This window comes from Pararge aegeria, chromosome 17, assembly GCF_905163445.1.
Source record: "Pararge aegeria chromosome 17, ilParAegt1.1, whole genome shotgun sequence".
NCBI classification, from domain to species: domain Eukaryota; kingdom Metazoa; phylum Arthropoda; class Insecta; order Lepidoptera; family Nymphalidae; genus Pararge; species Pararge aegeria.
Genome location: NC_053196.1, coordinates 6,314,613 through 6,328,900, shown reverse-complemented (window position 1 = coordinate 6,328,900; position 14,288 = coordinate 6,314,613). Strand labels below are relative to the sequence as shown.

Sequence of the window (14,288 nt, the reverse complement as noted above, 5' to 3'; positions counted from 1 at the left end):
ATAAGTATTTTGTAATATAAAAGGATACCGCTAAAATGGCGTTTAAAACAAACAGAAAAACTAATAAATCCTGTCGGTAATTGAATTTAAAGGAAATAATTAAAATTATGGATATTTCATAACTATACTACATAAGTTGAGTTAGTTCAGATGCTCTGTTTAGTTTATGCTAAATAAATTTTATTCTTATTAAAATTATAATAATATTTTCGATTCAGTTATAAATATTTTATTTTAGTGTTATACATGTTGTGGGGTAATTTTATTTTCAAATTTAAAAGATGTTTTAATTATTTCACTAAAGTTATTTATCACGACCCTATCTTGAGCAATTATTAAAATCTCAAATGATCGTTTCGGACACTTATTACTATTAGTAATGCAATCTTGTATTACATGACCTTTAGAGCTTCCTGAGAGGTCAGCGGAGGAGATGAGTGGTGTAAATGTTACATGAGTTTCTTAATAGTCTGCAGCCCTAATAGCTCGTCGGAGCCGGATGAGCGAGTTATTGCTACTGGGGGCCGTGCGAGACAATTTATTACACCCCTTAACATGAAATAGTTATGGTCCATTTCTGACTACGGGCCTCATAAGAAAGTTAAGAGTCACTCAGCAGGCTATAGATAGACCTATACTCACAATATAATGCGTGACCAGTGGCGTGCCTAGAGGATATGCACAGAGTATGCAGATGATATAAAAGGAAAAAAATCTCCAGTACGAGTTACAAATACTGAAAGGTAGACTTTTTATAACTCTCACAATGTCTATCCTTAAGTTTTTTATAACTCGTACTGGAGATTTATGTCATTTTATGTCATCTGCATACCCTGTGCGTGCCCTCTATGCACACCATTGTGCGTGACATGACTGGACTCCATTTCACACACACACACAAACCCCCTTCGATTTCAGAACGTTGCAAACTAATACGCGATCTAAAATCTCCTTGTAATTTTTAGTTACCTAAATAGAATAAACTATACTTAAATAAGCAGAAAGTAATACTTACATCTTGTATAGCATTTTTTTTTAAATTTAATCCCATATTTAATAAATAAATAACTAAAAGCCTTACCTACTTGAAATTGGTGTTAGAGGTAACTTATAAAATATTTTTTTGCTTAAACTGAGCTAAAGTTCTTCAAAATTTATTAGATTTACGCGTTTTGAACCTAATTTTGTAATCTAAACGAGTTGAACAGTTTTTGTTAAGAGTAGGGGTACATTTTTTTAGACTTATAATTTAAAAAAAGAACTTTAAAAGCAGCAAAAAATATGTAAATAATGAAGAAACGATGGAATTGACGAATCTTCATTATCGACATTAATATTATGTTAAATGTTACATGATATAAATAATTCTTTCATTCCATGTGACCTACTTTTAATTAAAATTAGAAAAGGTCGATTAATTAGATTAAATATAGAAATGACATTTTCACGAAAGGTTGAAGGTAAAGTTAATGATTTTGTAATAAGCTTTATATAAAACGGGTCAGGTTCTAAGTATAGCTTACCCTTTTAAATTCGGGTTTATATGAAATTTTATTTATTTTATCTACGTTCATGCACCGGTGAGAATGTTTAAAGTAAAGGTAATTTGTATAATTTAAAACATATAAAAAAGTAGCTAGATTGAAAAAGATGTTATTTACGGCAGAAATAATCATTGCGATAGTACTTCCCCGGACGAACTCTGACCCAAAAAGCTCTGCTATACTCTTTTAAAATCCAACTCTGTATTAGTATTCTGGAATACATATAGGTAATTTTAAATCTCGCCACCCTAGCCATTACCTATTACATTCATTATACATTTTATCTTGAGCAGTAAAGACGGCATTAGTTGATTTATTCTTACTCATATGTATGTATAGTATTTTATAGTATACTAGCGTACCCAGCCCGCTTCGTTGAGCTAGATTTTGCTTTATTTTATTTAAACAATAAACTTATATCATAAAATTTTTAATAAAAGCTGTATTTGACAGTTTGACCAAACTTTACAAGATTACTCGCCAGGTCAATCCGGAGATTCCCTGAAAGTTTTATTGAAATCGATCCAGCCGTTTCGGAGCCTATACGGAACATACCCACACACTTTCTCTTTTATATATATAGAGATAGATATTATTATTTTTTAAATCATTATTTAATGAGTTTTGTTTGGATAAGTATTAGTGTGTAATTACTCGTAAGTAAGTAAATATGTATGTATTAATATTACACCCCAGCAATCGGTTTATCTTGGTTTTCCTATTCCTAAGGTTGCTTGGAAGAGATCGCTTCTAAGCGATAAGGCCGCCTTTTGTACCCTACTTTTTAAATTTCAATTTTTCAAGTTGTGTAAATTTTTTTTTCTTTTTCTTGTGTACAAATTAACTATATATATAAAATAAATAAATAAATACACACTCACACACAGAGACACACACACACACCACACACACACACACGGTATTATACACCCTGTTGTTTTGCGCCGGGAGCTAAAAATAAACGAAGTTAGAAATACGTTATTTACACTCGTGATTTACCAGTTATATTTTTATCTTTTGCCACCATATTTTCTACTTTTATATATAAAACTAAGAATAACCCTTTATAGGCTTTAATATAGAGACTAAAGGTTAAAGTGAAAGTTCATGATATGATAATAAAGTTTTTCATAAATCGGTATCAGTTCTTCATATACCTACTCGTAGCTTACTTATTTTTTACTTGGGTTTTCGTAGGTTTATCCTTTTTTGAAGGGTCGGAATAATATCGTATGTACTGATAAATAATAAATTAGGTTTTAATGTACCTATTTTCATTTAGATTCAAACAGATTTGTAGTTATTATTTCCACCTGATAACACCTGCATACTTTTATTTAGGTCAATGCTAAGCTAAAGCCACAGAATTAAAAACATGCAGAACCCTTATTCAGCCATTACTACATGCAGTGCGTAATGCATTGTGTCCAAAAACAGTGAAAACGCCCCGCGCACATCCCACTTCACACCCGCGGAATTGTTAGCCCATAAACTTTTCCCATTTTATGGTAAGCGTTTAGAACATTAGATGTAAAATTATTACTGTCAACTGCTTAGGAGTGAAATGACTAACCGCCTATTCGAGAAGCACTACTAAAGTGGAGCGGTTTTTGCTGCTTTAAGCATTCGTCATATTTACGGTTTCTGAAAGTTCTTAATTCTGTGGCTGTAACCATTTTCTAGCATTTGTCTCACATAGCAAATTTCAGTTAAAACCCAACGCTTTTGTTGTTATGAATCTAGCGCCATATACTTATGATATATGGCATGATTTTAAGAAAAAGGATTTTAACCTTTTCTTTAAATGTGCTCTTCGTAAACCATAGTGCCTTAGTACCAAAATAATATTATATTAAAAACAGCGTCCTTTTCGATAGTGCTAATAAAAAGACATCTATATAATATTAAAATTAAATTAAAAATTCTAAAAACTCCAAAATAATTTAATTAGATAAATGTAATTAAATTAAAATATTAGCATAACGTACCAGACATCACTCTTCTTTCCTCAACGATCTATGGCATTGGTCTCACAAAAAAAAATCATTTTCAAGTATTTAATTTTCATTTCGTTAGGTAATATTCCTCATTGCCTGTCAACATAATGTACATAATTCCACTAATTAAGCCTTTTATTTAATATCGTTGCGAAAAAAATATGTTATCCGGTATTTTATCAGTGTCCGTTTGGGAGCTGCGATGCCACAGTCACACACACATCACACACACACATATATAAGCACACACACTCACACACACAGGTGTAAGTTTAATAAAACCGTTTTTTTGTAGGGGCCGGGTAAAAGGATAGAAAATATAATAATACTTACGGAATTATCGAAGGGGGTCTAGGTAGAGAGCCTCCTCGGCTCACTGACGCGATTTGGTCGACATTGTAACTTTGCGGCCAACCCGCGTTATCTTCTATTACCGATCTGAAAGAGAGTCGGACAATCCGATTTATATGATTGTATTATTGTACTGACTAAGCAGTTGTAGGTAATCTTAATTGCTTCGTATATTTCCTTAAATTTTATGTTTACCTAGTAGTCCCCAGAATAAAGTCATATTATGACTGAGAGAGATATTATATATGAGAAAATGCAAAAGTAAATAAATTGTCTTGCTTTCACGTAGCAACAGAGCTCCGGAATTTTAAAAGATTGTTAGATTTCAACTCGTAATATCTAAAAATAAATAAATAATTATCCGATACCAGGACATCATGTCCACGAAGAGCGCGTTAGGTCGAGCTAGTGGCATGGAGTGGGACTACGCAATTTCCTAACTCTTTAGAAAGACCACTTCTGAAACGTTTGTAGTAATACTAACACCGGTTCGGAAGGCAGATTCTGGCGGCAAGAAGCCGGCATGAAGCAATTGTTCTTTTCCATCGTTTAATGAAATTTTGTATCTAATCTGCCTTCCGAACCGGTGGTAGGGTCTCTATAAACAGACTGAGTAGACGTTTTAAAAGTGCTTATAAACTGGGCCTACTTGAAATAAAGGAATTTTGAATCTCATCTTGCGGAGATATGCGAGCAGAGCTGACTTCTTCTTAGGAAGCTTGTCATTGAGAAATTTCTTAATTGAAATGAACCAAACCGATCCGAGACCGAAAAACAGCATCTCTTCCATTAAGATGTTTCCAAGCTAAACATCCCACTTGTGTAATAATTAGTGGGGTAGGGTATTATGATTATTTACTCGGATAAATGCTACACCGCCCACCCAATTATTTCATACACGCTACCGAGCCAAGTTTGTATTTATATTATCATAGCTATGTATTATATATCAATTAATTACACGTGCGATTAACAGTTACATTAGGTTGGCAACATCTATGATCGACAAAGGCTTCAGTAATACCACAAGGTAATTAACATGTCGATTACTAATAAAGCTTTTAACTATATATATGGATTGGAAAGTGAAAACGTATATATTATCATGAGATGATCAGTGATAGTAGGTTATGACTTCAGCTTCCATTTCGGGGGTCCGAGTTTCAATTTCAGCATGCCCCCACTTTTCTAAGTTTTATTTATTTTATTTAAACATCTTTATTGCGTAGTAAAGGAGAAATTAAAAATATGTTAAAAAAAAAATTAAAAGCAAAATACGACCTTATCACTAAAAGTGATCTCTGCCAGGTAACCTTAACGATAGTACACAATAATACATGAGAGACGGGAAAGCGCAATTACAATAAACAATACATAAATTTACACACTAAAGTACATACTTATAACTTATACTAATAACTAATATAATAAATTATTAAAAGAGAAAAATAAATAATATATATATATATACATAAATACAATAATAAATACTTATATATATTTACTATAGATATATAAGTAGACATATACGAACAACAAAATTATAATGACAAATAGTGATGCCTAACACGGCTTTTGAAAATAGCTAGGGGTTTAGAGCGACGAATATCATCAGGGAGTGCATAACACAGCGTTGCAGCTTTTATTGTGAAGGATTCCGAGTAACTTTGAGACTTACATTTCATCATTCGGAGAATATTCTCCCTAGCAGATCGCTTAAATCCTTAGTTCGAGTTTTAATGCAATTAAAATCGTGAAAACATCGTAAAGAAACCTGCATGCCTGAGAGTTTTCCATAATGTTCTAGAACGAGTGTGAAGTGCGGATTGGTGGTGGACTACGGCTCAAACCCTTCTTCATTGTGGGAGGAGACCCGTGCCTTGTAGTGGATTGGTAATGCCTTGACATTATGAGCTTAAGGAATGTGTTGTAAAAAGCAATAGCCAATCTCATTGTGGGAGGAGGCCCGTGTAGTGGGCCGGTGATGGACCGATATGATGAAAGGGTTTTATATTACTGTCTTCTGTCTGACTACGGATCAAAAGTCCTGGGTCCGATTTCTGGGTTGGATCAATAACTGTCCCAACGCTGGGTACGGTACTTCAACTGTTATAGTAGAGATGGTAAATAGGTCAAAGAACCACCGCGCTACTCGCTCGTGCGTGCTGGGATTCAAACTGGGCCCCCAAAAATTAAGTCGAACTCCTATCCACTGGGCTATCACGGCTTCATAAACCCTATAAAACCCTTCAGTTATATTAAAATGAAACTGTACCTTTGTGTTTATACTGTAGGGAGGAATCCCTAATTAAATATTGACTCTTACTTTCGCCAACTTAAGTATTCCGAAATTACCTTCGAAATTGACGTAGCTAAGAGGGTCATTGTGTAAAATATCGCTTCTATCGTAACTAATTGATTCACAGAGGGCTCATTAAAAAGTTCCAGTTCAAGCCTTTTATAGGAGGATGGAAAATTAAAGCTGATATTATGAGATGATGATGTTAAACAACACAATATTATTCCTCATCCACATCAACATCAACTTCCTTGGCGCAGAGGTTATACTTTGTAGCTCCCGGGCTCGATGCTTCACAGGGGAAATATAGAAATTTATAATTTCTGAATGTTCTTTGGATAGAGCTATATGACAGTTATATTAATATAATATAAACCCATTGGGTACCATTAAAATATATTAAAATAGATTATGCCTTATATTAAACCCGTTCCCCATGGGTTTACTGTCTTACACCCTGACAGGTTAGCCCGCTACCACCACGCTGTTCCAATGAGAGTGGGATTAATTATCGAACGCCCGTCGCTTGTTATTTATCATCAAAAGCTTGAAAATGAATTGTTACCAACAAAAAAATATGTTTCGAAGATATTATGAGATGTTCATAACAAATACCAAGGTTTATTTTTAGACCGTTGTGCTTAAAACCCTTGTGCTACAATTTTTTTTTTAAAGTATTCCTCTTCCCTATAATAACATAGTCAACTTAACACGCTCTCCAAGTTATAGCGGTAGACAACGAACTTTCGTAGCTCTGGGCTGTTTTTTTGTAAATGTCAAAACGTCGCGCTCCTTTGTCAAAATACTCAAGAATACGCTAAAGAAGTTGATAAAGACATCTTCAATCAATTATCATCTTAATAATATTTTTTCTTACCTGTCTTATCATAGAAACAATCTTTTGGTTACTTTTGATTGTAAAGTTAATTTTGAAGTTGTTAAGAAAATAATAACAAACAATCATATATAAAGAAAATCTAAAGAAAGAAAGAAAATACATTTATTCATGTTAAGTGTTACAAGCAGTACATCTTATAGTTATATATAACAATGTCTGTGTGTAACACAAGACAGAAAGGGTGTACAGCTCAGTTAAATCTTTTGCTATTCTGTTTATTTTTATTTCTTTTACCACACTTGTTATCCTTTACCCTAAAAAGTAATAATAATAATTTTAATAATATTATTAATACGTAAAAAAACCTAATAATATTATTATTATTACTCATTATATTAAAATAAATATATAAAAATAGTAATGAAAAGATTGATTACAAGACACTATTCATTACTACTGTATAATATGATGGTTGGAACTCTCAGAACTCACTGTGGCCACTCCATGCGGGTGAAGTCTTCATCCTCTGGCATCCAGGTGTACCGTTTGGGGTCAGGTTGGCTGCACACCGACCGGGGCCTTCTGCGAAAGTATGAGCACTCCAGGTCGGCGTCATATGCGCACACCTCGGGCGGAGCTGGACTGGGTTGACCAAACCTAATGCAGGAAACAGAACAAAAATTAAAGCATCACCATCAACATATCAGCCTATTACAGGCTTACTACAGGGCACGGATCTCCTCTCAGAATGACAAGGATTTATCCTTAGCTTTACGCTGGCAAAGTGAAAAATTGGTAGACTTCACTCGCCTTTGCGAATATTATGGAGAAATCCCAGGGACGCAGATTTCCTAGCAATGTTTTCCTTTACTTTAAAGCAAGTGATATTTAACTACCCGAAATTAAATATCACTTGCTCACTCACATAGCACACTCACTCCGCTCACTTCACATAGCTCCGAAAGGCATTATAATCCAAAAGTTCGCACAAAACGATAAGCAAATAAAATGGACGACATATCACTCTTGTTGAAGATGCAAACTGTTCTGCTAAGTTATATTTTACAAACTTGCCGCCTATGACGTTTTCTGTAGAAATGGGAATGAATTTGAGCTTTAAAACGATGCAGATGTATTCCATTTAGCTTTGATGTTACATTGTATAGATATTTGAAAACCGCAGATGATTGCGAGCGTACAAATGTTTTAGTTGCCAGAAATTAACTAGCTACTGAGCGGTACGGTTGTTTTATTCGCATTTCCCGACATTCTTGGCGACGAGGATAGACAATTATATTTACCTAGGGTACCTCTGTATGGGCGCATAGTCGGTGTTGAGATTCTCATCTGAGGGCACTCGACGACGGACACACACGGATAAAAACGATGCTCTGAAAACAAATTCTTCATGTATACTTCTATACTAAAATGATATTATGAATGCGGAAGTTTGGTTGGAGATGCTTGTTATTCAATCACGCCAAAACTACTGAACGAATCTGAATGTAATGTTGCATAATGATATATTTTAGTTTGGAATAGCTATACTTAGGCTAATTTTTACTCCAGAAAAATGGATATAGGAATAGCAGTCCCGTGTGATAATTATTTCTTTTATTTTTTAACGTGGTTTTTATGTAGTAGTAGGCTATGGATCAGAGGGAGAGGGAGAAGGGAGGAGAGGGGGAGGGGGGTGTAATATAGGCATACAAATTAAAATACAACTAGTATTTATATGAAGTCATCAAAAGGGCAGAAAGCTTCTGAAGTTAAAAAGATCAGTCGTCCATTATTGATTTACGTTAAATGACGTTAAATCAATAATAAAAAGTTGTGTTGGTTCTTTATTTATAATAAAACCCCTAACTTAAAATAAACTCTCCCCTTGGAGTAAATTGCTGAATATATTTTGCAAGTATCTACTTCCCTCCCAGCCTAATACTATTAGGAGGGGACAGAATAATAAAATGCTCAATTTGTTACCTTAAGCCCTTCCGAGAGCCCATTCATTGAAGAAATCTACTTAGAGGCCAGACACAATACGTTTAGGGCTTTTTTCGTTTTAATTAAATTAACAAAGTCATTTATCTTATAGGGGGAAATACGAGAAGCAATTTTTGCCTTGCCAAGGATTGAAAAAAAACCAATCGAACAAATTTTAATCAAACAAATAATGAAAAATGTTTTATTGTAATTTTTTTATCTAAAATGATTTGAGTCGATAGTATAGTTGAGTTGAACTAAATTACTCGTATATTATTGAGCTCATTTTTAAAATGACAATTATTTTTTTTGAATAACTATTTCAGGTTAACATTAGTGATGATTGCTGTATTGCGTTTTAACTATTGTGTTATAAACCGGACCATAATACAATATAAAATACTGCATATTTATTTATTTACTCGTATGGCATTTACTTAGAATAAGCGGTTTAAATTATAATATATTTTATATGTCAATATTGATATTCTCCAACCATTTGACAGTCCGAGCAGGGAGATCAAAAAGGTGGTTGGGCAATCCCTGGTATAAATAAATGGAGCAGCGCTGATTATGACTGCATAATGCAAAACATTAACAACGTCGGTTTTTTGAACTAAATTAATTATATTCTGTCATTTTTAATATAAATAACTTTTATTATTATATTTATTTTCTATCATTTAATCTTTTTCATTTTTTTTTTTTATTCTTAACAATGCTTAAAAATAAAATAAAAAACACTATTAGAAATTTATAAAAAAAACATCCACCCTCTGCTTGCGGGGCTTTTGAATGCCCAAGCAACCGGCGGTCAGGGCTCCAGAGTGAGGAACCTCCTCACAATACGCGCCGTTTCAAGGACTACTGCCTTCTGTATCCGACCCTTGATCCAACAACCAAGCGAATGCTTCTTAAGATGTTGGTCGAAGCTTTTCGCGAGAAGACCATTGACTGAAACGACGATCGGAACAATAACGGTCGACTGAAATAAAATAAAAATAAAAGGAAATAAATAAACTTTTTTCTTTTCAACTTTCACCAGATTATCGTAATGTGGAATAGTAATGTCAACAATTATTGCATGGCTCACTGATCGATCGACTAGCATTATATCAGTTCGATTAGCTGTAGTATACCTGTCAGCAATGAATAACTTATTGCTGTATCCAGTGAGCTTTCAAATTAGTCATCATCATCATCAACACTTCAACCGATTAAAGTTTACTGCTGGACCTAGCTTGTTTACAGCGGCTCCCAGCGACTCGTTTGACATAACACAAATTAGTAACAAATTAAACTTATGGTTATAGCAGCAAAGGTAATACGGAATTATGAAAAAAATATTTGAACACTCTCCCCATAACAGTTCTTGGGATACAGCTCGCTGGCAAACAAACGGAGGGATAGACAGAGGGACAGTGAATGGTTAGTAAAAGGATCCCGTTAGCGCCCTTCGGGTACGAAACCCTAAAACGCTAACTCAACCGATAAATTGCTAGGCTTATCTTTTAATTGAATTCCTTGCAAAGGACTTTACCAAATGAGTTGAAAATTTACTTAAAGTCACACTTACTTGAACATTAAGCATCATTTACATAGCCCTCGTGGCCTCTAATAAATGGCATCCTATTAAAATAAAACATTAACTCAGCAAAGCATTAAACAAGTAGCTAATAGATATACAAAAGAAGACAAAATACAAAAGGGATGCGGGCCGAAAAGCGTTTTCTATCTCTTTAACCCTTTACGCCCTATATATCTTTGAGTGAGATCAAGTGTTTGTATAAAAACGATTCATCTTTAAATCGAGACTTATTATACCTATCCATAAATCTCCAGATATCCTGGTGCAGTTGTTAGTGATGTGTTCTCATAAGTGGGGGGCTCCGATCAATCCCGGGAGGGTAGTCTAGTTCGGTGGGAGGCTACGGCCGTGGCTAAAGACCATGCTACCGGCAATGACGTGCCAAACGATTAAAGTCAAAGTCAAAGTCAAAAATATCTAATTATAATGCATACATTACATGAGTATTCCACGGTAGTGAGATGATGGCGATAACCATATTCGTAAATATAAAAAACTAAGGCTACGAGGGTTCCAAACGCGTCCTGTTCTAAGAAGAAGCTCACAACAATCTTACCCAAGTGTTTTTTTTTGTTATCACCATCTCACATTGTCATTTAAAATGATTAGAAGAGCAACCTGGTTAGAGCAATCATTGAAACCCAAGCTTTTTTATCGATTACGTAGTCCTTTATACTATACTTTTTATAAGCTTACGTTTAATACAAACTTTGAACTTTTTTACATCTCCATTAATCTAAGGCATGAGTTTAATATTACTGAAATAGCCCAATATCAATATCAGTAACTTATAGTGGAATAAGCAAAATTCGTAAAAGTTTTTTTTACCTTGTAGCATAATTTTCTAAAAGTACAACACGCGTTGATAGGTTTCTATCAGTTGAGATTGCAATCAATGGTGTAAACGGGAGCTATGGTGCCGCTAGGCGATTTAGCGTTCAGGTATGATGTCGCGAAGAAACCGATTGGTATGGGTATTGGTATGGGTTTACCGCTACCATATAAGACTATATCATCAGTTACCACCAGGTGAGATTGCAGTCGAGATAGCTTTTAGCTTGTAGTGTAATAAATAAAAAAAAACTGTTAAACTCTATGTAAAAGGTGGCCTATGTCCATGAGTGGGACGTTAAGTTGTCATTTTTAGTTGACAGATTTGAATTCACTTTTTCTAATTATTTTAATTAATTAAGCCCTAACTTGCTCTATAAGAAATGTGGGGCACATTGCCAATTTCCACATTCGGGCAACATCACTAACTATTTTATCTAAAATAAAAATAAAGTAAAATGGTTTTATTCTAAATTTAGATGTAAAATTCTATTTAGAACAAAACTTATTAAAATTCATATTTGAAAACCTTTCAGACCAATTCCAATAATATAGTTATAAAAACATATTATCGAAGAGAATACGTAAGTAGATACGAGTACAAACACTGGCCAAGCGAAATACATAAACTTTAAATAAACGAGAAAATTCCAATACCTACTAAAAAGGATCTAAACAATATTTCACCCTGAAGATCTGTTTCAGTTTCCATCCAAGTGCCCAATAAAATTTCGTACGTGATAAAGTTTCTCCAACACCTTTTATCTGAGGCGTCCCTCTTAAGATATTGGTTCTCCATGGAGACCTTTCAACGCGTGATGTACTAAGAAAAGTATGTTACAAGGATAACAAACTTCTATTTATCCTTTTTTCACAACCTCTTTTTCGTATCCCACTTGTGGCTGTATATTCATTACCTAACTAGATGACACTACAATGATCTTACATGGCGCTAGCGAAGTATTCACAAATGAGGACAATATATACCACTTTCAGTGATAATAAACCAACAAAAACATCCTCAAGGAGGATTGACGTCAGCCGAGCGTTCGGTGGTAAGGAAAAATGGCAAAAAAAAAAAAAAGTCTATCTGCAAGTTTGAAGACGACATGTTGTACCGACTCAGAATATGTAGACTGTGTAACATGGCTTTGTTCAAAACGATCTACTTCTAAGTAGATCGTTTTGAACAAAGCCATGTCAAACGCTACTTCTAAGTAGATCGTTTTGAACAAAGCCATGTCCTTAGAATATCAACTAAGTACAGGTGTACAGGTGAGTAAGTATAAGTGGAGCTTTTTGTGGCAGAGCTCGTCCAGGGAACTACTACTGTAATGCTTATTTTTGTCGCCAAGGACCATTGCTGTGCTTCGGTCCAGACCCCTAAGCCTCCGTTGGATGAACACAGTATGTCAGTTTGAAGGTCGTTCCATGACAATTGTTGATCTGTTTAAAGGCAATAGTTTTTCACTTACAATGAGGTGGGCCATCTGGTTGACCCATCAATTATTACTACAGTAAAACGTGTGCAACAAAACAAATATTTGGTCAAAAAAAACGGACGGTTAATTAAACAACTAAAAAGCAAGACATAACATTTTTAAGTCGGTGCCAATGCAAATTATTAATGTTATCGTACCTAACAAGGAAAGTTCTAGTAATTTTCCACAAAAGAGAATAGATTTTTTTCTATATTTGAAGAGTTCCCTTGATTTTTCCAGGATAAATCTTCAACAAATTGAAATTGGACCACATCTGAAGTATACCGTAAGCAAAAAAAGAATCATCAAAATCGGTTTATAATTGGAAGAATAATCTAGTAAAAATTATACAAAAAAAACAAATAGTCTAATTAAGAACCTCCTCCTTTTTTAAGTCTGATGATAAGAAGAGAAAAGGAGAAATAAATTCCATTTAAGTAAGGTGGAAAAGATTTAAAATTATTGTTAAAGATTTTTACAAATAAGTTAAGCAATCGCTTGCAGACTGAACAATAGCCACGATTTAATCAGAGTACTGGCTAACTCGCAACAAATGACTTCCTATCCGAATAAAACATTAACTCCGCTAAGCTGGAAAACGCTAATTAAGTAGTTCCTATCGAGGATTTATTTGAAGCAACAAAAGTAAACTAAACAAAACAGAAACGCTAATTGTAGGATTTAACTTAATAATCGAGTTCATACATCTTTAACTAATAAAACCAAGCTTAATTGACTGTGAGATGGTGATAACAAAGCTAATTGTGAACATTTTATAAGACAAGAGATCTTTTTGAACTCATGTACATAATATAATTTTAATTTAACGATTGTAGTTACAATCACCTCAAAATAATGGAAACAAATATGTATGAATTTCATGTTAAACTGTGACAGGCCTACATTAATAAAAAATTTTTGAATTGCTACACTTATTTTCAGCTATTGATGTTACTTAAAGTAATAAAGTATTAATTAATGTATTTATAAGAGTTTTTCACAAGCATGTTATTAAATAAATTAAAAAAATATATCTGCAGAGCTCTGAAAGAATTTCACAATAACATTTGATAATGGCATTTTAAAGCCAGCCATATTTTTTTTTTAGATTTCTAGTCATTCGCGTGTTGTAAGGATTCTAGCGATTATCCAAATATGTATTTATATCCAAATATTTTTAAGCCATTGGAAGCTATGGCGGAGTAAAAAAAGTGACATACTTACATACATGTATCTTAAAATACACAACGTGTAACCGAATTACGAAATACTAATGAAGGGTGCATAAGTGTATTCTATAAAGAATCACCCTATACAAATATTAAATCAAAAGAAGAATATTTATTTCCCGAACAAACTAATTTAAAACCATCTAA

The 14,288-nt window shown here is 33.8% G+C and overlaps 1 protein-coding gene across 1 annotated transcript in view; it reads right to left on the bottom strand.

The window, feature by feature from the left end:
- LOC120631161 overlaps positions 1-14,288 on the bottom strand; it is a 147,478-nt gene that overhangs the window by 25,407 nt on the left and 107,783 nt on the right. The window contains exons 5-7 of the mRNA XM_039900619.1: positions 8,331-8,420; positions 7,522-7,686; positions 3,875-3,979 (exon numbers count right to left, since the gene is read on the bottom strand). Of these exons, the coding sequence (XP_039756553.1) occupies positions 3,875-3,979; positions 7,522-7,686; positions 8,331-8,420 (360 nt within the window). The remainder of the gene's footprint in view (positions 1-3,874; positions 3,980-7,521; positions 7,687-8,330; positions 8,421-14,288) is intronic.